This window comes from Gobius niger, assembly GCF_951799975.1.
Source record: "Gobius niger genome assembly, chromosome: 3".
NCBI lineage: Eukaryota > Metazoa > Chordata > Actinopteri > Gobiiformes > Gobiidae > Gobius > Gobius niger.
Genome location: NC_136854.1, coordinates 29,055,135 through 29,081,788, shown reverse-complemented (window position 1 = coordinate 29,081,788; position 26,654 = coordinate 29,055,135). Strand labels below are relative to the sequence as shown.

Below are 26,654 nucleotides of genomic sequence, written 5' to 3'. Positions count from 1 at the left end.
CGAGTATTCACCCAGACCATGGTATGACTCAACTTAACCAGACTTGGGTCTGACCTAGCACAAGAGTTAAGGAATTTAAGCCATTTTTTTTACCTTTTAGTTTACTTTGCTGCTGCATTTTCACATTTGACCATAAGTGACAGTATCTTTAGACAACACAAGCAACACATCAAATTTCTCAGCTTTTATTTCCAAAAAGCAGTCAGGGGGAACATAAAATAAGCCAGTCAAGTACAACAACAAAAATCTTCAGAAAAGGCATGTAATCAAAACAGGTGGTGAAGACAGAAGGCCTGATGATTATGTACACAACAGCAGACATCTTTTTGGTGTTGCAGTACCAGCGAATCAAAGGCAGATCTTCAGACAAGGTCAAAACGAAAGAGAACACACTTTATGTTAAAGACAGAGAAGGTTCTAAAGTCAGCTAAGGCACACAGAGCCTCCCCGAGAACAAAACGTAAAGAAGGAATAAAGAAACAGAAGATGTGAGAAGTTTGTGCAACAGTTGCTCAACGATACATTCCAGCACAAATAACAACAATCTGGTATTTTCTCTGAGGCAAAGAACAGGCGCCGTCCAAAACACTTAGATTATTATGTAATTCATCAATAAACACCATTGATTTAATTTATTCTTTGTGTCCAATCACTGACACTGCAAAAAAGCTCTGAATAATTATTTTTTAAAACCACATCTGTATTTACATGTACAATACCAGTTTGAAACAATTATCCATTACAAAATACTTATGTACATTTTCAGAATTGTTAATCATTTTGTTACAAAATAGGACTTTCACATTAATAATGCACCATTCTCAACTGTCTCTGCCATGATGTATGCGTACTGTGTGGTAAAGTGGCACTGCATGTTACTCATTGTCTATCCACAGACGGTGGATCCGAGGGAGGAGGAGAGGCGGTGGTAACCAACACATCTGACACACACAAGGTGAACTTGACATTAATGAACTGTAATGTATTTAATTAGGCTTTACTAGAGTTCTCACTGGTGGATAAACACTGCTGACAGTCACGCAGCATGGCTAATGGACTTCAGGTGGCAATGATTTAAGCTAAAACAAATATAGATCTCATCATGTGCTTGTTACACAGCCAATCCCCAGAGTTGAATGTGTCCCGAATGTATTGATGGAAAGGTACTTCAAATGTAAATTCAATCAGAAAGGTGCCATAGCGTGAACTAATTCATTTCCAGTCAGGACACAGTTCTTGTGTCAGTTGCACATTGTTGTCACAGCATGAAACACTACTTTCACTCAGACAAACATTTAAGTCCAGACAGTGTCCAGTGTGCACTGTATATAACTGTTCTTCATCTTCTCGGTTTGGTGACGTTAGGTAGCTGACCATTGACCTCACAGGCCAAAGAGAAACAAGAAGATCTATTGAGACAGAACACAGACTGACACACAGGTGCGGCCATAGAAAGTACAGGCTGTGAGCCTTTGTAAATAAAGGCGACTTTCTTTACAAAAAAATATTTATCATGCTGCCAAGGCAGCAATGCACTTATTTAGTCACTGACTAAACTTCTCAGTTTCCATATAAATTTATAAATAAATACTCATGGACTTTCATCATTCACACAAATTTGAGACTCCCTCCATAATTATTTACAACATCAAGTGTCTTTGAAACAACTGGAAGAAAGGTAAAAATGACACAGAACTAAAACAGAGTTTAAGGTCAGCTTGAGATTCAAGTTTGAGGCAGTTGTGTAACAAAAACAGTTTGTTGCTCATCCCCTGCCTGTCATAACATGTGGGATTTATTAAAGACACCTACGCTCTGAACGCTTAGTCTCCAAATATGACAAATGAAGCGATTAGGACTTGAAATGCGAAAATATCTACATTAGATTTCTATTACACTCCAAACTGAATTAATTATTCTTGGAAGGCCTCTGTATTTGCATTTGTCATTTTCATTTAGCACAACAGCTCTGATCAGGCACTGAACTGAAACACGCTGAGCTGCTGTGGGTCTACAACACACTTTTAAGTGTGTGATGCCAAACAACTGTGTTTAAAATGATTTTAACGCCTTTGCAACTCTGCAGTACAGCACATTAAAACATTTAAATATCTCATTTAGTTTGTGCTGACACAACACTGGAGGCACATTGCACTCAGTACCCCCTCCTCATAAACAATAAACTAAGGCCTTTTGCAGCAGGACGTCTGCTGCAGTGTTGACCTTACATTGGGCTTAGGAGCTTACTTCAATCCATCCCGAGAAAAAATAAAGGCTGTACATTTTTATGTTTGATCACAGTAAAACTAAGCCATGTGGAAACAAATAAACAAAGTGAAAAAGCAATGCCAGCATAATTCTCCAGCAGGACAGTCCCAGGAGCGGGCTGATGCATGACTCTACTTTACCAAGACCATAATCCACTTCCTCTGGAGACAGGAAGTGCACAGATCCGTCCCTGAACCTTTTTAAAATAAATAACTGCAACAATCCTTGGCCTCCTGTCCCAGTGGAGGCACTGCTGCTACCTGATGCGTCCGTCTGCACGCGGCTGTCCCAGGTGGGATTTGGGGTCTGGACTCAAAGAGCTCCAGCGGTTCTTGGGACAGGCCTGCATGACGGGACAGGCGCTGAGACCCACGGCACACACATCCACGGCCTCCCACATGTCCCCCACCAGACTGTCCACCCAGCTCTCCAACTCTGTCCCGCTCAGAGCCGCGTTTCTCTTGGACTGCTCCACCAGCTCCAGGCTCACGGGGATGTTGAGCACCGGGTTCAGGCCGTGGAAACTCTGCTCCATGTAGCTGTTCTTCGCCGGGCCGTTGTGCAGCTTCAGGGAGTCCTCTGGAGACACAGGAAATGGAGAACAATGCTGTGAGAGTTTTGAACTTACTTGAATACTCGGATTATTGCTTTAAACAACAGAACAGTGTTGCATAATCTGAGTCATTCCATTACATTGATATAAAATTGAGATTCCTCTCCTTCAAACTCAATAGGATGTCTCCCCTCTCTCTGATGTGGTTGCAAATTCCACACTGCCCCTCTAACTTACATCTCAGACTTTCTCTAGTCCTCATGTGAGCACACACCGCCTCTTTTCATGGGCTGGTGACAAAAAGACGCTGTCAATCAACTGCCTGTGGTCGAAGCCTCTGTTATCAAATGTGGACTTGGTGCGTTGTGAAAAATGCTGCATGAGTAAGGCCATATCCACCGGCGCAAAATGTTACAAGAAATGCTGCAATAATTATGGAGGGGGAGGAAGGAGGAAGGCATCCCAGCATTCTCACATAGGATAATGACACACAACCACCACCAGGGGAAACCAACTCTGCTTGTACTTGGTCATTTTGTTTCATAACTAGGCCTTTTTGAATAAGACGTAGATTTAGGGTTAAAATAATACTGATTTACTGATTTACTGATTCCCTCTAGACATTAAAACCCCTACGTTTGATGATCCTTGGAACGAATCAAGTAGAATAAACAACTTGAGGTAAAATGCCAGTGCAGAGATACCACATTTAATTAATTTAATCCAGGAATGTTTTTGAAATGTGGAAACAACGTTATAATAGTTATTAAAAAGACTTTAGCATAATGCAGGTTCTTGAGTAAAGCAACTAGATATTCTCTACCAGTCACTAATTATTCTTTTAGTGCAGTTTATTACCTCTCGATAATGAAGCGGCTCTATATTTAAAGTAATGATCAGTTGAAGTCGCTGTGTGTAGGAGGTAAAGGGCCGATCTGCATAAGTGGAACCAAGGATTCATAATTACTTTTCATTAACGCACAATCATCTGGGATCAGTCATTTCTGCTGGAACAGTGAATGCTTATTTTGGAGTTGTGTTTTTTTCTTTTTCATCTTCTTTTATTACTTCTCTTGCCGGGCAGCAATTTCAACATACAATGTCTCTAGTTGTTCATCATCACCATCATCATCATAATCCATCATCACAGGGGGCTGCACAAGATTGAACCTGCAATTTCTGCAATAATTCACCCAAACATCTCAACACGATATGCTACACTTTACTCAAACACAAATTGCAAGTTTTTCCACGAGCAGAAGTGTCATCAAAAAACACAAAATCAAGATCAGAACAAGGGCAAAGTTGAGCTGAATTCGGAAATGTTGGACTAATACTGAACTTTTACACATCTCCAAGCCCTGTTTAGTCTCGATCCAGCTCAAGTGACAGTTGTGTTTTCTTCTAATGAGGCTCACCTGCTACTGTTTCACACCTGTCCTCAAGATCCCCTATGAGGTTACAGTAGGCTTTATGTAATGTAATTCAAACGCATGACACTGTTTAATGCCTTTGCAAACAATATCTTATGAAGTGAATGCCTTTGGATATAAGAATTTATCATAATAAAGCATTTCATAAGGGATTGTACACCCAGAAGCAGCCTGGTGTAGGCCGATATTGTAAACAATACCCGGTCACTCCCTCCCTGAAAGGTATGAAATGTGTGGATGATCTCATTCCTACAAACAATGTTAGGAATGCCTTAGGAATAACCTCAATTTTCGGGGGTTTTAAAATGGGGAAAAAAATAGGTACATTTACGCTGATTTAGACTTCATCTCCTCCTCAGCGTGACTGAAGACCAGCTCAAACCCTCAGAGACACGGGTTAAAGACAAAAGTGACACTTCATTTGTTGCTTCTCTTTGTCGTTGAGAGATTATCAAACGGTGAAAGGCGCGATTTTGCCGCTTTAGCATTACCAACCCTCCAGTGACTTTGGTAACCGATGGACAGCTTACGGACCGGAACAATGTCGCGGCGCCCGTTATCCACGCTGCCTGATTGATTTAATTGTGTCATTGTTTTTGGAGAGCTAAGTGTGCTGTTGTTCAACACACTGTTTAATATGTATGAGCGGCTCTGCAGGTTATTAAGGTTGACTCGATGACAAACAACGTGGCTCTCAGGGGCCTCAGGCTTGATGAGAAAGGACATCACTGCAGTTACAAGGATGCCTGCGTACACGTGTGTGTTCAGACTGCTGCTTTATTGTTTTAGATTAGATAATGGGCCAATAATGCTGGTAATTAATTTCTCTGAGCTTAACCAGAGATTTGTCTTTATTTTAGCTGAATTACGTCTTGACTAAAGCAGCATTATCCCATTTTCAATTTGCATTTTCCCCTGGTGAATAAGACCTGCTATCTAACAATAGAAAAACGTAACACAACATAGAGTATATCAAAATCTAAAAAGGCTGGCTGTCTAGTGGAAGGTATTGTGAGAGTTTGGGTCTGCAAACAGGAGAAAATAAGAGATGCAGCTTCAACACTACCCACTTGTGTTACTCTAAAACTGTAGATACAAAACAACACTCAACATTGTACTGCATTTATGTATAGGCAGTGTTTACATTTTTTACAACACGGTTCAGTCTAATTTTCCAGGGATCAAATATCCAATGCCAGAGACATGACATTTTCACAATATGACTTTGTATTTCAGTATCCACTGAACAAATTATAGACATGTCTATGGACTCGGCTGATGTTATCCAAACTGATTCTGTCTGTAATGGATTTATTGCATGCGCCACCAACTTCAGTCCACAAAGCTCTACTGGTTTAAAAACTCACAAACTTCTCCTCCAGCTTTTGTCACAGCGGCACCAACTTAATAATGGTGTAATAATTCAGGAAGCCGCCCCTCTCATGTGAGACAACAAAATATCACAGAAACCACAAAGACCTCAAAAATTACAAAAGTGCGGGTGTGCATTCCTCTGCGACTCAGTGTCCACAAGCAACAAGGAAAACATTATATGCTTCTCAGATATGGGCTTATTACAAAGAGTCCCTATTGGGTTGCACAGCGCTTTGTTGGGATCATTGTAACCATGTCGTGTTATTGCTAGTGACGTAATCTTCACTGAAAGTCTCAAGGGGGAAATATTTTTTACCCAAACTACAGTAGCACAAGTTAAAGGAATAGGCCACCGTTTTTACATACTGAGATATGTTCTTACCTAACCTTAGTCGAGTTAATATATCCCCGTCTGGTCTTTGTCCGTGCGCTCTGTCACGCACACGGAGCACATACGCAGCCTCTCCCACATGTCATATAGCTCCAAAAAAGCTCACATTAGAAGCTACCAAGCTCTTCCACGTGTTCCCTATTTAAATAAAGTTACGTGAAGTGTTTTCATGCGAAGTATATTTACACAGAAATGTAGCATGTCGATTTTATAAGCAGATAAAAAGGGGCACTGTATTGTGAGGCGTAATGATACGAGGAGCAAAACGTCCGCGCAGTAACTCCTAAAGACTTCCCCCGCTCACTTCCGTCAATAGAAGCTGCGTGACTTGTAGAAAGCTAGCAGTGAACAGTTGAAGAAGCGTCAAGTTTTAGCACGATAACTTGTGAACAAGCAGAAAGTATATAGTGTAGTAATGTTTCCCAGATTTCCAACTCACCCTGGACGACGACACAGGACTCAGGACCTCTACCATGAGGTAGGAATGCGAGAGCACTTTCCGAAAATATATTTTCTGCTTGTTGTAAAAGGCTCTCTACAAGTCACGCAGCTTCTATTGACGGAAGTGAGCGGGGGAAGTCTTTAGGAGTTACTGCGCGGACGCTGTGCTCCTCATATCATTAAGCCTCTTTTTATAGTACCCCTTTTTATCTGCTTATAAAATCGACATGCTACATTTCTGTGTAAATATACTTCGCATGAAAACACTTCACGTAACTTTATTTAAATAGGGAACACGTGGAAGAGCTTGGTAGCTTCTATCGTGAGCTTTTTTGGAGCTATATAACATGTGGGAGAGGCTGCGTATGTGCTCTGTTTGCGTGACAGAGCGCACGGACAAAGACCAGACAGGTACATATCAACTGGTCTAAGGTTAGGTAAGAACATATCTCAGTATGTAAAAACGGTGGCCTATTAAGCACCAGCTGCAACTGCTTAATGTTATTGACACTTAAATGTGGAAGTTTCATGACATTAAAGATCCTATCAGGCTTTCACAACTACTGCAGTGGCACTTATGGCCTCTAGGGGCATGATTTACTTAGTTCGGCTTTAAAGTAATGTGTGTGTCTACAAAATACTCCTATTTTTAAGATTATATAAAATGCAGTTAAACAACATGCCAGCAGAGGGCACATTTCCCCTCGTGTGTTCTCGTGACTAAGGCAGCAGTGCAAAAACAAAACCCAAAGACCCATAGACTGTAAAAAGTCAGAGGAACTTCATGAAAAATCTCTGTGTGAAGTCTCCCGCAGTGTGGGCTGGCGTTTTGTGTGTGGAAAAGAGAGACAGACTGAATATGCAGGATCTCTGAAACGTGCAAACATGAAACAAAACACCACTTAAGGTATGTTTTGATGAGGAGCTTTGTAAATCTTGCATGATAAAAGTCCGTTTTTGGGGACATTGCCTCTCTACTACCACTCTCCTCACCTCGTCTTATGGGCTGGCGCTTGCTGTATGCCAGCGGGGCGATGAGGAAGCGCAGCTCGGCCACAGGACTCCAGTGGTGCAGGATCCTGATGCTCCACACGCCTGGACGGAGCGGCTGATTCAGCGGCGGCCGGTAATGCGTGTACTCCGCGCTGGCGTCTATCAGAATGTCGTAGGTCGCGGCTATGACGTTAGTAGGATCTACCCACACCACCGTCACCGTCACGTTTGGGCCTTTGTTCCACTTCTGCATGCCCACAGTCTCATCCATGGGCCCCATCAGGCCGCCGAAATTCCTGAACATCCGCTCCTTGGCATCCCACTCGGTGCCGACCTGACAGGAAGGAGAAAGTGGGAGAGAAGAAAACAGGAAGCGGGGATTGAGTGACAGAATGAGGTAAGCGCAAACATCAAAAGCCGAGTCTGTGAAAGGCTGGGAAATCATTTGAGTGCTCAACACAGCCCACAGTGAATAATTAAGCACTGCAGAGAAGACAATTAACTTAACCAATACAAGGCCTCAATTATCTCAGGGAATTATCTATAGTGTGCATATTCCATCAAACAGTGCCATACTCCCCTTCTATCTCTCTCCCACTAGTATATTATATAAGTGCTACAACTGTGGATGTGATATGCAAAAGCAAATGATTTAGCTAACAAAGTATTATTTGACGAGGGGCAAACGGGAGAAAGGTGCTCAGTGTTGGACAACAGAACTCATGCTGATGGATTTAGTTAGTAGTTTGCTATTACCCAAATTCTAAATCTAAATAGTGACGAAGATGAAAACGTAACAAAAACAGCCACAAAAGAGTGACGCAAAAGTGACATAAAAACAATGAAAATGTGACAAAATGTGACAAAAAAGCTGCAAAAGAGCTACAAAAGCTCCCTTAAGTTATGTCATGTGACTTAGACAAATATGCGACCAAACTGCAACAATAAAGCCACAAAAAAGCCCCCAAAAAGCAATGAAAATGTGACAAAAATGCCACAAAAGGGTAAACAAAAAAGTCACAAAAATGCGACGAAAATGTGACAATAAAAGCCACAAAAAGCGAAAAAAAAAAAAAAAAGCGTCAAGAGCGTGACAAAATTTTCAATAGACAGTGAAGTGTACAGATACAAAAAAAAAGTCTTTGCAATTATCCCCAAATTAGATATCTTATCAAAGTGTCTAGTTACAGTTCCTCTTAAAGACCTAAAGCTGAACTTAGAACCAGGCGCTCAGACTGCATGATGTGGCTGGATAGAGATCAACGCCAGACATGGGGCGTCCCGACAGTGACTGATGCCTGTGCAGTTGGCGGGGTGTGAGTGGCAAGGAGGCTTTAGAGGAAGCTCAGTCTTTACAATGCAGCTGATTAACACAGCTTCACCTTTGTGTACGATCGATGCCTGACGGGAACGGCCTCTCTATAACATCCTTGGAGAATAGAGATTGCCACGTCCTGTATAAATAGCCTGCATAAACAAGACAGGCGGAAAAGAACGCATTTCTGAGCTCTCCGTCGAACACATTTTAATCTCAATTACTGGACCCAACGGCTGCCATTTGCGACCTGTGAAGACACTGGTCTTTAATTTCCAAATTGCTAATCAACTCGCTTGTCTTGTGTACAGCTCATTACTGTATTCAAGGCTGCCTCGCCGGCCAGCACATTCACAATTGATTGGCAGCAGCCTTGTTTTAAAGCTGATAAAATGAAGCGTGTATCGACATAGGATTCACAGTGTAATCCGCGGGGAGGGAAGCTGAGGTAGTTGAGAGAAAAAAACACTGAGGATGTTGGCGTTCGGAGGGTAGAGAGCGTCCCCAGAGACTACACTGCCCATAGTTCACCCGGCATCACACATCGGCCGAGAAAAAAACTAATTATACTCCACTGGTGTCAAGGTTGAGTCTGCAGTGGGCGCGTAGGAGCAGAGTATTCGGGCCAGACGAGTGGGTAGCCGCCTCCTGCTTCCACCAGGCCGCGGGCGCACATGCAGTTAACCCAACAAACCACAATGAACTGCACTCTCTTCAATAAATATAGTTAAGAGAATGGGAGCACAAAGTGTGATGGATTATTATATGACACAGCAAAAAACAAAAACAAAAAAAACAGTCATAACTCATTATCAGACAAAATGTGAGACTAAGCAAAAACGTACACAGTGCAAACAAGTTAGGAGTGTTTGAACACAGTGGTGCCAAACTGGTATAGCCTTGGCCCACCTTCAACCCACCACAACAATCCGGAACCAAATGAAAATACTTATTTCAGCCTAAAATGTAAACTTAGTTATGAAATACAGTCTGAAAATACAGTACATTCTATTTATTCAAGCATCGATCATGATAAGGCTGGCTCCCGACCCACAACCAGCTATGAAAAGAACCATGTTGATAATTAATATTCAATTCCAATTCCTTTATAATTTGGGCAGTATGTATATGAGTTGATACAGTATGCTGATATATATATTTTAGTCTTTAATCTACAAAGAGGCGTACAGTAAGTATCTGAAAATGAACCCAGTGAACCCATGACCTCTACAAGTAAAACTCTAATCATTCAATATAACCTGAGTTTCATTTTGAACCTTTTTGCTTTAAATATTGAGGGTAATTAATAAAGGCGAAGTATTTTCCCCAGTGTGAAAGTGGGTTAAACTGGTATTAGGTTGTGGCCCGTTCCTGCCCGAGCCCATAGCTTACTCTGACCTCCACGTTCAACCTGTCCCGGCTGGTTCTATCAACAAGCTTTGGCTTAAGACCAACACACATCTCACTCACCAACTCAGAGGTTAAAGCACCGTGCTCTTAATGTAGCCTTTTGTGATTATTTTCTCTAAAAGAGACAGTCTGCAAGTTTGGAACCAGAAAGCCCTTCTTAGTTTGCAAAATGAGGAGAGCAGGAAGAGAATTTTCAAAGGTTAACAATTAAGCTCCTCCCCCTCCCTCCTGATTGGACCTGACAGGCTTGTTCACAGGAAAAGCTCATCTCATTGGTCAGCGTGGGGGGATACTAGACTCTGATTAGTTGCCGAGATCTGGTTAGGAGAGACTTTATAAAAAATAATATACAAATGACTTACTTCACATCAAAAAGCAAGACCAGGTGGTCAATTTAGCACATTTTATAAAATTTGTAATACATTTACACTTCCAGACCATCACTTTAAGCTATTATTTTCGCTCCAGAGAAGTTGAGCTCATTGAACAAAGATCAAACAGGATGAAACGGTGTAGGCCCTGCATCTAATTGCAATAAAGTCCAAATTTTATATTTGCAGTTTACAAATCGTAAAGATTATAATTGCAGTTATCAAGGTAGAAATATGTCCTGGGATTCATAATGTATACACTTTGTAGATATAGTGTAGTGTGTATGTTTTCAAATGCATGTGTGTTTTTTTTAGTTTGGTTTTATTAGTTTCATACTGAAGTTTTCTCACAAAGTTCACTGCTCCTGAAGTTATTTAACATGTGAAATATGAATTCTACTTTAAACAGTTATGTCTCAAAAGCAACACTTGCTGCTCACCAATTCATTCTTTGGGCCAATTTTAGAGCGGGAAAAACGGACAAGATTGCATCTCGTCTAATCTGTGCTAAAACAATAGGCAAATCACTAAACAATACGGGATAGTTGTAACACCCAAGGAGGCAAAAAGCCAGAGGAAAAAATACAACAAATTAAAGTCCCTTTGCAAACAATAAATCGTCTTCCTCATTTTCTGTCTTGTAATGCTATGTCCATGTTTAACCATATAACTGTTTAGTATAGCTATAACTATAAACAGATCCCCCTCACAAAACCACGAGAGCTAATGGATCCTACATTATACATTTTACAGTTCTGTGTTTTATCCTATACCACTCTCCACCTGATTTAATACACCACATAAAATGCTCCCATCTTATAATTGTGCTCTTTCCCAGTGCTTCCCTGTGACCCCGTAACCTCTGCCGCCCTCTGCCCCCGGGAGAGAGACACTGGCGCCTTGGGTCTGACACATCTATTAAACACAGGGATTTTTAATCAGGCGGCCGCACGGACAGACCCAGCCCATACGAGGCCGTGGGCTGTGACCGTGGCTGTAAACGGCCCTCCAGACACTATTGGCATTTATTAGCGGCACTTCTGTGTGGGGTAATCACACACAGGTGTTCAATGCGGCGCAGAAGGAGTCCCAAAGGACGCCATGTACACAATGGAGGAACCCGCAAAGGAGACTGTCACACCTATGGCACTGTGCAAGAGTTACAGACATTTTTTTTTAAGAAAGGACAAAGAAAACGTTGAAGTACAAAAGCAAGAATGCAGGTCAAATTTGCCGATTGTCTCTCCCCAGTCTTCATCCTCTTTCACTCTGAGCTAACCTGTCCAATAAACACGGACATTATATTTAATGATTGTAAGAGCAAACAAAATAATATAAACAGATATTATGTTATGACGCAAGTAAACATTATGCGTGTGCCTATTAAATACATCTACATTAAGTAATAACGGCTTGTGGGCTGGATCTGACCTAGTGCGTCTAAAATTACATCTGACCTTTCCGCTGTCCTTTGGTGTTCACAGTGTAAATACAAGAGGGGTCAATTAAATTATAGCAACTCTGGGTCTTATATAACGGATCCAAGTAACTGCAGTGCAAACATATGGGGCAATATTACCATAAAACGCTCATAATGACGTCTTTTCTTCTTTCTTTTTTTTCCCATATTGTTTGAATCTGGGTTTCATTGTGATTGTAAAGGACACAAAGCTAGGAAAAGCACCAGGAATAAGATGCCATAACCTCACTGAATGATATAAGCTTGTAAGTCTTTTTCAAGTTGTTTGTTTATGTAACTGGATAGGTTTTCATTTATCCTCTGCACTGGGTTGTTTTCAAATTGACAGTGTTGTTTCGCCTCATCTCAAGCGGCTTCATCAGCAACTAACCTCTAGCAGCAGAATGTGCCTTAAACTGTTAACCCTCACCTTAACTGAGCGCATTTTCAACAGATCAGCTTTTTCCCCAAATCTAAAAGCTTCTCAAGCAGAGTTCACCGCCTATAGGCCAGTGTAACGCTAAGACCTACCAAACTGATCGTAACCTTTCTGTCGTATTTTTTTTAAAAGCTTTTTTGTCTGTTTTTTTGTCATGTTTTGGTCACCTTTTTGTCGCTCTTTCGTGGCTTTCTTGATGATTTTTTGTTGTGAATTTGTTTTTCATTGCTTTTTTGTCCTGTTTTTGGCACTTTTTCATCACTCTTTAGACGTGTATTTTTGCTGCTTTTTGAAAATGTTATTATTGCTTTTCCTGCACGTTTTTGTCGCTCTTTTGACACTTTTTTGCTTTAATATTTTGATTATGCCAAACTGGAGACAATGTACTCGGTTCAGGTTAAGGGGTTAAGACTAAGCTGCTCTAGTATCGAGGGTTTGAGCTTGCTCCTCCCATCTTTATCCTAAAAAGCTTGTTCAATGGCCTCTATTACTAATGAGTATGAACAACTAGTCAGTGCAGTTGTTGATGTGATATGTCCTGAACATGAAAACAGCCTAGCACAGATGAGGAACTGAAAAACCTCTTTCTAGGTGAGTAGGGTTAGCATTGTGGGAAGGAGCATTATAAGCTGAGCTAGAATAGTAGAGGATTCAACATGCATGGATGGCTCAAAAACATCTCCAAGGATGTTTTTGAAGAGGGAAACAACGCTGTAACATGGCAATTTTGCCAAATACATTTTTGAATGACGCTATCATTTCTTGTCAGTCATCTATTCTCATCTTTGATCTCAATTTGTGTATACATTTAGTACCAAGGACAAAAGCATCAGTCAAAAGAAGACTCATCCGCTGCAGGGTAAACTGCTGTATCTCTCAATGTCAAGTCTGTCTCGGGGTGAAACACTAATTTTAACAGTGCGGGCGGAAGTCGTTCTCCACTAAATCATGTCATAAAAAGTCCTTTACAGGCAGCTGGGAAGCTTCTATAGAGGAGTTTGAAAAGACATAACTGTGCCGCTTTACATCTAAAGGAGGGCAGGGAACACATTGTTAAAGCCAACCATATGGTTTATCTACCAAACCACATATTGCCCGAGCATAATGGGAGATATCTGCAACGGGGACAAAGGGATAAAGCTATTGCAGAGTCTTATTTAAAGTCTTTGAGCTTTAAATGACACATGGACAAAGTGAGTGAGTGACAGCCTCTATACAGCAGCCGACAGAGAGGCCTTTCTTAGACTGAGCATCCTGATAACAGCCACGGCTCAAATCACTTCACTGTCACTCAGGGTTTCATGGGCCTGACATCAGTGCAGCTATGTTAGAAAAAGCGTTTCGCACTTTGTAAAACCACTGAAAGGTCAAACTCAACTCATAGCACATTCTGGAAAAAAAAATCTATTTTCTTCCGCTTTATCCATTTTCTTTGGAAAAAAAACTCAATAAAGAAAAACAGAGGCGACAAATGCATTATGTTATAGCTTTTATGTTTCCGAAAATCAATGCATAACGAATACATTTTGATCAGCGTTATTGAAACACAATATGAGAAAAAATTACAATCTTTGAATCTTTTGAATATTGTGTCAATGTTATTGCAATACTTTACAAAACCATTTCAACACAGTAAGTTTAATGAAAACACGTCAACACAAGACCGACCCTCCGCCTGGGCAACAACAGCATTAGCGTAGAAGAGACTGACATCTTGTGTGCAAACAAACGGTTCGCCAGTGCTTGCGTGGCCCAGGCTTAGAAAGACGAGACTGAGGGGTGGTGTCAGTACAACAAGCCCTTGGTGCTTCTATGCGCCCCCCCGACCTCACCACCGCCACCCCCGCTCCGCAGAAAACATTGGTCTGTAGGAAGAAAAGGCTTGAGGAGGGACCACTGTTGTACATAACTTTGCCATTGATCATGAGTGTCTGTCCAGCCCCCGTTCCACCCACTTACTGCATTTAGTCTGGAGCAGAAGATTACACAGAGTGCACCTCGCCAGCGCGAAAAGTCTAGTCTAAAGCCTGCATTTAGAAACATAAGATCAGGCCCTTATCATAAAGACAAGACAGGACCAAAAATACGGCTTAAATGGAACTATATTAGGAAAATCATGACTTAAACTGAACTTTTCCACATTTTGTAATTAGTTTTCACATTTATTTTTGTTTTAGGCGGTGGTAGCAAAAAAAGATCATGTCATTTTGTGATATATAGGGGCTTCTTGCGATGTATTGCATGGCTTAAAATTGCAATAACTATAATTTGGTGATATATTGTGCAGCCCTGTTTAGTATTCACATTTTGTTCTTTTTAAACAGACACTTGGCGGCTGGCTGTCACGTCAAAGCGGGCCGTTGTGTCCTAAACAGGCATCATGGTAAACAGAAACACAGATTAACATAACAAGACAATCAGGGGAGGCATGGGAGTGTGAAGGTGAGATGGAGTCCTATTAGCAGACAACAAATAATCTACACACGCGTGCTCATCCCCATAAACTCCAATATATCCAGTCAATTTACATTTACAGGGCCATTACAGTGTCCCGTTTAATTGTCTGAAAATGAGAAGCTACGGGTCTGGGCAAGGGCGCTATAGCAGTGAATGTAAGGTCACGACTGCAATGGGCTGTATATCTCACCCCTAATTATATACTATAGGGCTATGTTTCTGCAATGTGGTGCTTACGCTTTTAATGGAACTCATTTCCTCACACTGGCAACGCCTGACTGATTGTTTTGCAAGTGACGCCAAGCAAGCGAGAGAGAGAGGTAAATGTAAATGAAAAACAAATGCACAACAACACAGGGGCCAATGTGCTGACTCACCTCAGCGAACTGCAGCCTGCTGAATGTGCTGCTGGGAGGCAGGGTGAGCTTGAAGTTTTTCTTAGGAGACACCCAGGTCTCCATGGTTTCCAGTTTGCTGGTTGCCAGGTTGGTGGCGTGGTGTCTGACCAGGTAGCCCTGAAATTGGTCTTCTTGGAAGTAGAGATGCACCGATATGGGATGTCCCATCGGGAAGTACCTGGCAGCGCACACAAGGACAGGGGAGAAAAAAACATAGTCGTTAGCTAACCTGATCCGTGTTGACCTACCCGCTGCGCCGCTTTTAGGGCCCAGCGGTGTAAGGTGAGCAGCATATCTTGATTCATCTGGATAAGGCTAGTCAGACCTTGCACATGCTAATGCGCCTGATGCTAATTTATGCTGCAAGTGAAGGTTACAGTGGCTCATGATTGTGCGACATGCTGGTCATTAATTCAGTGACCTTTTGTAGAATACCAATTGGTCAAAGACATGTGTGGACCATGCTGATGAAGCTGATGAGCTAGCTGTTGCACAACTTGCTCTACAAAGTGGTTCCCAACCTGGGGGCCAGAGCGCTGTCTGATAATGGAGTCACTTCATAGAGATATGATTAAAGCATCATAAATGGTAAAAAATCAACACAAATGACTAAGAAAAGATGACATTCGTGGGACCCTGGCCTGACTCCAGGCTGTGTTATCGCCGTTTGTATATCGCAAAAGTGCCCTAACTCAAATTTAGGGTCTCATTGTTCAACAAGATAATACTGTGTGCTTACAGTGTTGCTTTTGTCCACATCCTACAGCACTTTATAATCCCTTAAAGCAGGACTAAGTAACTCATGTCCCAAGAGGCCATAAGAGCCACTTCAGGTGTCATTGCATGCTACAGTTTTGCTTTACTCATTAATTGTCCGTGAGAGGAAATACTACGCTGACAGAAAAGACAAAGGGAGAGACGGATATTGTACATTGTGCCACAACTCAATTACACAATGGAGATCATTTTATTCAATCAAACATGGCTGTAAACACTGTTTAAAGGGAGTAGATGCAAGTTAGTCATATTAAGCTCATGCATGACAGGCAGTTGGGGTGAACAGGACTGAGCTCATTCTACACATTAGGAAATGGCTGGAACATGTAGGGGGATGAAAAGTTTTAACATTTTTAAACTCCATATAGTCCCTTTAAGTGGCGCTAGCTCGCAGCTAGCATTGCCCGTTAGCCTGCTAGCTTCTTCTTTGTGATTCTATTAGTGTGTATTGGGACCTCAGACCCGGGGGCAGGAAAGTTGCAAGGGTGGATTTCTGGACAGAGACACCGGGGGAAATGAAATCATCCCATTAACAGTTGTATTATCTCCAGAAGGACTATGAAAAGGATTTATTAAGGTAAACACATTACATAGTTTTTCTTTAAAATACTCAAACCAATTATTTTATACAAGCACCAAAAAGTATTTTTGCACCAAGAGTTTAAGAGTAACACTTCTCTGTATTGTATATTGCTTGTGGTGTAATGGACAAAAATGCTGACTTGCATAATATAAAACAAACACATGTGTGGCTCTTAACGGGGCGATGAATGGGATGAGCTTGTTGCTTAGATCACCTCTTTTTTAATGATCGCATGTGTTTTTGTGTAAATTAAAGCAAAGTAATTGTCAGTGGTTAAGTTATTACTGTACTGTTGAACCTCAAAGTCCGTTAATGAGAACCTCCCTTAGTTCTAATTACTGTTTTAATTTGCAGCGGTGGCCTGAACATGTGCTCGGGCCCTGAAGCGGAATGGATGGTTAAATATGATAAATGGCGGGCGGGACCACAGGCGTCGACGAGGAACAGAAAATTAAAGATTGTGTCCGTGGGTTCAGGGTTTGTCAGAGGTCACTGTTGCCAGAGGACGGTATTGGCGCGTTACGAAACTTTTGATTTGAGTAGTTTAAATAGTTTCATTGCAACATACTTTTTTTTTTTTACTTCTACCTGAAAAATACATATAATAAAATAACTTAAGGGGGGAATACTGGCTATGGTTTTCCTTTCTTAAATATTTTTGATCTGTTTAGTTCATTTAACACTTCATCTTATGCAACAGTATTTTCAACTTGCAATACAGACTGTGGTAAGCATCAGAGACAACTGCACAGTTTCTCTATCCCTCCTCCAGCCTTCTCGAGACCTCGGTATGAGATCCGTCTCCACACACACACAGACCCTCTCTGCTCCCCGGTGCCTATAGCCTCATCAGTATTCCTCTAAAGGCCCAGGAGTCAGCTCGGCCCGGTAAATGCTACCCTGACAAGCAGAACAGCAAATATTTACACCCACAAGGATAGCAGCGAGCAGTCTGTCTCTTGTTCTCATTTCCAGTGCATGCATTTTGCCCTATTTTGTCTGCCATTTTTTTTTTCTCTTCACTGTTTTGCCATAGGGAGAATTGTTCCTTTCCAGAGGTGGATAGAGTAGCCAAAATAACTACTCAAGTACTATTCAAGAGTGTTGTTACTTAAAGGGACTATACAGAGTTTAACAAATTTAAAATTATGTATTTTCCTCCCCCTACATGTCCCAGCAATGTCCTAATGTGTAGAATGAAGCCAGACCTATCCTGCACTGTCACTCAAAAAGTTGTTATTTCGGGTCCGAATTGCCGTCATGCACGAGCTTAATATAGAAAGTGCAGTTACACGTATTACCTGAGGTGGCAGTAGTGAGTATAAAATGGCCAACTTGCATCTGGCCCACTGAAAAAGAATTTGGCTCATGTACATAGAAGCAAAAAGGAGTGAGCCAAATGATTACTGCAGTCTTTAAATTTGATAATCTCGACCTTTCAGATGGCGGCAGGGGCCATTATACCTCAATGGGTAATTTAAAATAAATATCCAAGCAGAAGTGCCACATGTTGACCCCATGATCATCTTTTAGTTCAGGATTAGGTCGAAAAACCTGTTATTTTAATCACTCAAAAGTCCTTACAAATGGCAGCAATTACGCCAATATGTTAAGAGAGAATCTTTTCATTTCTCAGACAGAGAGGAGCTTAAAGGGGCAAGATGCAAGTTTGCCATTTTATTCTCTCTACTGCCACCTCAGGTCATACGTGTAACTGCACCTTCTATATTAAACTCGTGTATGGCGGCACTTCGGACCGAATGAACACCTTTTTGAGTGACAGTGCAAGATTTTAGAGGCAGTTGTGGTGAACAGGTCTGAGCTCATTCTACACAATAGGACATGGCTGGAACATGTAGGGGGAGGAAAATACTCCGTATAGTCCCTTTAATGTGGATGGATAATAAGATAGACAGATAGATCTAATAATAACTGAGATCAACCAATTAAAAACATGAGCAACTTGTATGATGTTAAAGGCAGATTCTTCCACGGATATCGGACTTCCCCTCCATCTAAATTTTTAACAACAGGCTCTAAAGAAATTTAGGATGTCACGTGAACACAACCTATTGAGTAACTCATTGCTACCCACCCCTGGTTTTAGGCATCAATCTCCCCGACTTCTCCTAAAGCCCCACTGCAGTGTTACGGCAGCGAGAAAGAGGAACACTGGGCGTATCCTGCACAGAAGCTCTATTCAAGCAGGCTTCTACTTTGCAGCCTTTCCAATCAAGTCACAACGGGCCGCGAGAAAAGCCAAGTCCGGCCCCTCGCTCCTGTCTCACAGCAAGGCCACTCAGTCCATCTGCGGCTGACACATCTAAATTCTGCACGCGCGCCGGAAAAAGGGCCACACACGCAACATATGGGTGTAGCAAAAAGATAGTTAACTTCAAATTAAAAAGTCTGTTTCTTCTTTACGGCTGGGTTTTGGTAATGGCCGCTGCAGATCAATAAAGCAGGCGCTGTGTAGTCATGCCACATATCTCATGTATTTAATTATTAGCCTCATAAAGCAGTGAGTGGTTGGATTAAGTCACAGCGCAGCACTTTTCAGACTTTATTTTTCCTCTAGCTTCAGCCAACGTATTGTATTCAGCTAATTGTTTCTCTTCAAAATAGCTTTCAGCCTCACCCAACAATTTTTTGGGGGCTTTTTTTTTATTTCTATGTTTTATTTAAGGCGCCTTCGGCATCTTGTGAAATGAAGATGTAATTATTGTGGACTCATAAAATGTCTATACTACTGATTTTAAACAAAAAAGTTTGGGCTGTTTATTTCTGCAGCTTACTTTATGAGTGAAGATCAGCTACCACTAAATATAGCCGTAGTTCAAGCACCTCAAGGTTGATTAGTCTCTTAACCCCCACCTGAACTGAGGACATTTTCTCAAGTTTGGCAATTCGCAAACCTAAATGCGTCTGGAAAAAAGCGTCAAATGATGAAAACCCAAAAAAGTCATGAAAAAGTGACATAAATGTGACTGAAAAGCAACAAAAAAAGTGATGAAAAAGCCACAAAAGAGTAACAAAAAAAAAAAACCCAGAAAGAAGCAACAAGAGTGACAAAAGCAACAAAAACATGATGAAAAGCAACAAAAAAAGAGATTTAGGAGCAACAAAAATAAAATGAAAACGCAACAAAAAACATTCAAATACGTGACAAAAACCCGGCGACAACAAAGTTAAGATCAGCATTGTAGGTCTTAGTTTTCAAATGAGACATTACACTGTTGCTCTCCAGTCAAGACGCTTTTAGATTTGGGTAAAGCCGAGCCAGAGAAAATGCAGGGCGTTAAGAGTAAAACTGACACAAATTTGTGACAGCTAAGTAAATGAACCTAAAATGTGCTGTCAAGCTGTACTTCAGGGATTGTTTTTGTTTTTTCAGTGGTATCCACCAGCACCTAAACCACTTCACTAATCGGTTCTGTTGTTTGTTCATGAGCTGAGAGGGTTGATTTTAAGACTGAACACAATTAACTCCTCCGCAATATGTTATGTTATTACTAAACGTGTCTCACAGAATTTACCCCTCAACCAGCGTCCGAGTGCAAGTCTGGGCAGGTTTTTTTTTTTTTCTTTTCTTTTCCAACTGTGCAAATTTTCTAACTACACCATGTTCATAACTGTCAGCGCACTAAAGGTCACATACCTATTAGCAGCCTGGTTTAAAGTATGTATGAAGTCATTATCCTGATTCCCTGGGCTAAACTGACAGAGCCGTATCTTGTTTCAAAATGAATAGGTCTAGATTATGCTTCCCGCTGCTGACTGGAGAGAGCTATTGTCATGCGGCTGCTATGACATACGATCACGCCGTGTTGGGAGCAAACACAAATGGTTTTCAGAGCATGTTGACCCCTCATGCTTACATACATGTAGGCGCGGCCTTCAGGATAATAGTGCCACGGTCAAAGGCTCCTGGGAGTGGAGTAGGTGCGCTCCAATAATTTGTACAAATAGTAAAGGCATAATACATTGGGTTCAGGCCTCCCCACTGCCCAGTGTTGAGCAACAGGAGTGTGTGGGGTCCTTGCTCAGATTTTTTAACCTCTTAACCCTTGCCTTAACTGAGTGCATTTTCTCCAGTTCAGTTTTACCCAAACCTAAAAGCTTACAGCCTATAGGCCAGCGTAACGCCTTATTTGAAAGCTCAGACCTACAGAACTGATTGTGACTTTTTCGAAGCGTTTTTGTCGTGTTTTCGTCTCTGTTTTGCCTGGTTTTTATAGCAGTTTTTTTGGTCTTGTTTTCATCATTTTGTGTTGCTTTCATCACTTTTTGTCCTTGCTTTTTTGTCATGGATTTGTCACTTTTTAGTTGTGTTTTTATTGCTTTTCCGGCACGTTTTTGTCTCTCTTTATATGGCTTTCCTTTTCATCATTTTTTAATCCTCACTTTTGTCACTTGTTTATGTCGTTCTTTTGTCGCTTTTTTGTTGTATTTTTATCCTCATGTTTGTCATTGTTTTGACGCTTTTGAGAAGCCTTTAGATTTGGGTAAAGCCAAACTGGAGAAAATGTGCTCAGTTCAGGTGAGAGTTAAAAGATTTGACCATAATTCCAGTATTTTGTATTTTGTGGTGTACCTTGATATGAATACTCTGGTGTGTTTATTCACCAGAGTAATCATACTTCACAAATTTATCTAGGAGTCGATATATGTTGACGAGGGGGAAATTTGGATTTAGCAGAACATTAAAGGTGCATTATGCAACTTTTTATTTGAAAAAAAAAAAAAAAAGTTGATAGCTGTGTGTATTTGACCTTGTAGTGACCCATCAGCTATGAGAGGTTAACATGGCGCCTTAACTTTCCATCACAGTGGTCTCTCGGACGCTCTAGGACCAAATGTTTGGAAGGTTTTCACTGCTGACTGACCCTCTGACCAGAAAACCAACAAAACAATTGACCCTAGAGAATTGTAGAGACCACTGTGATCAAAAGTAAAGGCTCCATGCTGACAACTCATAGTTGATGGGTCACTACAAGGTCAAATACGCACAAATATCAACTTGCCTTTTTCACATAAAAAGTCGCATAATGCATCTTTAAGGAGGTCATTTATTAACAAGCGTTTGCTCATGTGCAAAACGAGAAGCAAGTGCAAAAGTGGATTAGCAGCAGAGTTGTGCTTTTTGTTTTTTACTCCGCTTTCTCTCTTTGTCACATTTGAGAGCCTAAACACATGCCTTTTCAAATGGTAAAAAGCCATATTATTTTTTTCAGCTTGCACTCGCTATTTAGCACCCAACCCAAATGACCCAACAAAAAACTCATAGTTGTGTTGTTTTTCGACTCACATCATGATGGGAATATTAAGAGGAGTGTCAATACTTCCTGAACCCACTGTGTTTTCAAGTGTGTTCGGAGGACTAACCTGCAGCTGTGGTCATTCGGGTTCCCCTGTAGAGAGGCGGTGGCGCGGGACAGCCCCAGCCGGGAGAAGGAGTGGTAGTAGGTGAGCTGAGTGTCCGACAGAGTTGACACTCCGTCAGGCTCGTCATAGATGTTCTCCCAGTAGGTGTTCATGCCCAGGGTCCCATGGGGCAGAGGGCCATACAGATACGAGTCCAACTGGTTTACAATCTCCTGGTTCACGCTGGCTTCAAACTTCCGGGCAAAGAAGGTTGGACGGACGGTTTGCTGAATAAAGAAGACAAGAAGTCAAGGAAGTGAGTGGGGAACAGAGTTGGGTTAAGATGCCAAACTGTACAAAATCATTTTACAAGCAGACGACAAAAGGAGTAGTCATTCCAAAATAACTACAAGTTTTCGAAAACACGGTTTATATATATAAAAAAAAAAGCTAATCTTGTGAATAAATTGGGCTGATCCCTCTTTGTCGGCTGCTGTAAAAGACTGTCCACACCACTCTGTTGCTTGTGGTTGACAGCACATCATGAAATTTCCACTACTTTCAGGGCACACAAAAGATGCTTTTCAGATAATTGGCACAGTTTACCACGACATACTCTCTTCAAAAGAAAAAGAAAGTAAAGCATGAATTCGGTGGAATTTTGAGAAGTTACGAGTCTTCCAGTGTAGCAGAATTGAGATTGTTGGAAGTCTGCATACCTCACAACACAATAGCAGAAAATAATTAAAAAAATTAAATCAGCACTAAGTAACTCATACCCCTTGAGGCCATAAGTGCCACTGCAGGTGTTGTAGTATGTTGCGGGGAGAGAAGGATATTGTACATCCAATTACACAATGAAGATAATTTTTTTCACTCAAACTTGGCTGTAAATACTGTTTAAGTTAGCTTTGCCGTTAGCTTCTTCTTTCTGGTTCCATTAGTGTGTATTGCGCCTCCGACCTGGTACAGGGAAAGTTGCAATTGTGGTTTTCTGGACAGAGACCATGAAAGACACCCCAATCATCCTATTAACACTTGTATTACCCCCAGAGGGACAACGAAAAGGATTTATTAAAGGGGCTAGATGCAAGTTAGTCATTTTATGCTCACTACTGCCACCTCAGGTCTTATGTGTAACTGCAGCTTCTATGTTAAGCTCGTGCATGACGGCACTTCTGACCCGAATTAACACCTTTTTGAGTGACAGTGCAGGATTTTAGAGGCAGTTGTGATGAATAGGTCTGAGCTCATTCTACACATTAGAACATGGCCGGAACAGTAGTTTTAAAATGTTTAAACTCCATATAGTTCCTTTAAGGTTACTTAGTTTAAGTAATAACAAACGTTTGTGCAAATCAAACTTAGGTCCAGCCATAATCCAACCAGCCATATAGTCTAAAAAGTCTATTTAAGGAAGAGTTGCGTGGGAAAGGAGATTCAGCACAAAACATACTGAATCCAGGCTTATAGGGGATGAGTTTCTTCTTGTAACAGTAAAGAGAAAAAAAAATCATGTCAATAAATGACATTAAATCACATAATCTATGGAGGAAGATTTTCATTTTTCTATTGATACATTGCAAAAGTGCTGTAGTTTACTATACTCTTCTGTATCACCCCTGTCCTGGGCTGCACTCTCCAAAAGCATTATGTGAGAACCCAGATAGTTGCACTGTAATTATTCGTCTCATCTGCAAACCAAATTAAAGAGCGCTTTAGTCGGTCTATCTTCCCAGTGCAAAGGTTCAAAGAGAAATTGGGATATTAAGCCCCATTAATACTTAGGGTCTGGCGGGCACGGGCTGGCTGGTTGGAAGCGACTGCTTTTGTTCAAGGTTTTTGGACTTTTCTGATACCACAGACTCGGAGCGGTGATGCCAGGGACCTGTGGTAATGTGCTGGCACTGCTCACGGCCAGACTGCAGCCAGACAGCGGGAACACGCGCCTGGGCACAGAGCAGTGAGGTCAGTCTTTCACTGCGGTGTGAAGGACAGAGAGGCTACCGCTGTCGTCAGTGCTCTCAGGACTGAGCCGCTATGTGAAAACGCTGGGATCAAAAAGTCTGCTCACTTTGAAATGCCCACACACCAAAAAACAAGAACCGTTCACAAATATAGGTTTATTGAGTATAAAAAGGTGGTTGATGAAAAAATGCTATTAATATTTGCCAAAATTAGAGTAGGTTGCTTTGAATTAGTATCATTTGGATTGAGTAATTGTGATCATTGTGATCATTTGGATTGAGTAATATGAAGTGCTAAACTATTGGTCTAGGAGGCTAGCATGGCTCATGCATAGTAAATCCGAATGGAGACAGATTATTTTGTGGTATTCACAGCGCACTACATCACCAAAACAACTGCACTCTTTGCGATTTGAGAGTAGCAACCATTAAAGCACGATTGCTATTTGATTGTCCTATTTTGACAGTATCGACGTTACCAGTAATGACTCTATTAGTGACACGACAGCATTTCTATTTCACAAAGTTCACAAATAAGCACTATCCAATTATCAGCAACGAGATTTCTCTGGAGCAATCTATTCACCTGAAAGCGATGGAAGTCTGCCGGTTTGAAGTCGTTGGGGGAGCAGCCGCACCAGTCCACGATGTGCTTGTACTGGCATTTACAGCCCAGTTTGCGGTTCCAGTTGGTGATGCGCAGGTTGTTGTCCACCATGCTCTCACAGTAGACGCTATTCTCCAGCACAGTGTGGAAAAATGACTGTAGTGGAGGGGAGACACACAAAAGAGGAAAAAAAAAAAGCTGAAGTGAGAAGCAGTAAAATCAGAAAATTGCAAAGCCTTTTATAGGTTTTGCCCACCATCCAATTCACCAGAGGAAATGGAGTAGCAGCACAGAAAGGCTCATGATAAACATCCCATTCGCCCAATTCAATTCTCATCCAATCCTTGTATTTGGCTGAAAAGGGAGGATTTACACCATGCTTTCACGTTACAGTTTTGTTGGCCTCCGTTCATTTTCAAGATAAACAGAAATGGCACAGGCAGAGAAATAAGGAGCTATTTTTGGAACAGCCAAAATGTGCACTGGATAAAAAAACTCAATTAAATTGTGGTAAACAGCTGATTCACTCAAGCTACAATATTTAGGTTGATAAAATTACTTTTAGTTATATTTGTTAAAGGCGCTTTATTTGTATTATTGAGACTAAGTATGCAATTTATTATAAAGAAAGAAAAGCTTTTAATTTTGGGTACCTATACATATAATGTCCAGGTATTACTAATATTTTTATATAAAATAACTCGGATCAGTAGGGTGTGACCCTACTCAACATAATTGAAAATGGGAATAGGGAATAAACTATGGTAGTGTGCTTCTTGTGCTGTGATACAATGGTTTGTTGCTATTGAGTGGAGTACCTCGGCAGGCAGCAGAGTGTAGGCGTAGAGACGCTTCATGTTGGTGACCAGGTCGTCCTGGGAGTTGATGACATACTCCACGAACATGCGATTTAGCAAGAACCAGTCTGAGCCTCCGTCCACCGAGATGCCCTCCGGGATCTTGCGGTCGCCCAGTCTCCACATGTGTGTGTCACACTCATAAAACAAGCGGTCCAGACCCTGCTTACGGATAAACCTGCAGGTAAAACACATTAAAATAAGGCTTCAGTGCTGTATTTTGAGGCTAAATTAGGACAATAGTAGCCAAAATGATTACACTGGTGGTGGCCAAAAGGCACAAAGAGTTGTTTGGTTTATGTATTATTTTAAATTACCTTCTGAGACATATAGCGTTAGAAGAATGTAATCAGATAAGATAACAAAGGAACCAATAAACAGCGCCACCTTTTGCCAGCTCAACAGGCGAAGCACTAAACTCTGTTAACTGAGAACTTCATTAAGTTAATTTTGAATGATACAGGATTTAAGAGAGTCTTTCGCTTTTGAGTGACACGTAACAAATTTGCAACTATGATTGGCTTAAAACTTATCGGAGTAAATAAGTTGCTGGGTGCTGAGCCCTAGAGGCAGCTGGCTGGTTACAAGAGCAAAGGAACAAATTAATATTTAAGTGCTTTGTCATTGGATAGATCAGCAGACTAGATCAATTACCCATGAACCTGAACATCCCTTGTTAGAGTTCATGTCTGGATATTATATTAAGATGGCAAGATATAACAAATACATTGGCTCCTTCCGACTGCTTCTAATCTCATCAGTGCTTTTCTACGTAGTTCATTTCTATAGCGTGCCTAAATGAAAACACACCTTGATGTAATTCCAAACTGCGTTGCACAGTATCATGTCCTCCATCTCACCCTTAATAATGCATAAACTGTTTCTATGGAGACAACAACATGCATAATAGATAATAGGAGTCGTGTTCGGGTGAGGGGGTCAGACTGTTCTCACATAGGACAGAAGCTCACTGACTTTCAAACACAAACCTGAATAATATTGGAAAAGCAAAGAGTTGTGGTGATTTGAGTCAAAGTGAGTGCTCCAAAAGGGTAATTGTTTCTTCAACGTTCAAGTGAAGTTAAAGTAAGCAACACAATGGTTTCACAGGGATTACTATGGCAACAATACCTATACTGCTGCTTCTTGCACTTCTCACACTTCTAAATGTCTACTTGTTTCTAAAACAGTAACTAA

General features: G+C 41.2%; 1 protein-coding gene across 1 annotated transcript in view; it reads right to left on the bottom strand.

Moving 5' to 3' along the window:
- Window positions 1-203: 203 nt before the first annotated feature.
- xylt1 (xylosyltransferase I) overlaps window positions 204-26,654 on the bottom strand; it is an 80,216-nt gene continuing 53,765 nt past the window's right edge. Inside the window, exons 6-11 of the mRNA XM_079552730.1 lie at window positions 25,419-25,635; window positions 24,580-24,756; window positions 22,048-22,313; window positions 15,282-15,480; window positions 7,454-7,787; window positions 204-2,847 (exon numbers count right to left, since the gene is read on the bottom strand). Of these exons, the coding sequence (XP_079408856.1) occupies window positions 2,525-2,847; window positions 7,454-7,787; window positions 15,282-15,480; window positions 22,048-22,313; window positions 24,580-24,756; window positions 25,419-25,635 (1,516 nt within the window). The 3' untranslated portion in view covers window positions 204-2,524. The remainder of the gene's footprint in view (window positions 2,848-7,453; window positions 7,788-15,281; window positions 15,481-22,047; window positions 22,314-24,579; window positions 24,757-25,418; window positions 25,636-26,654) is intronic.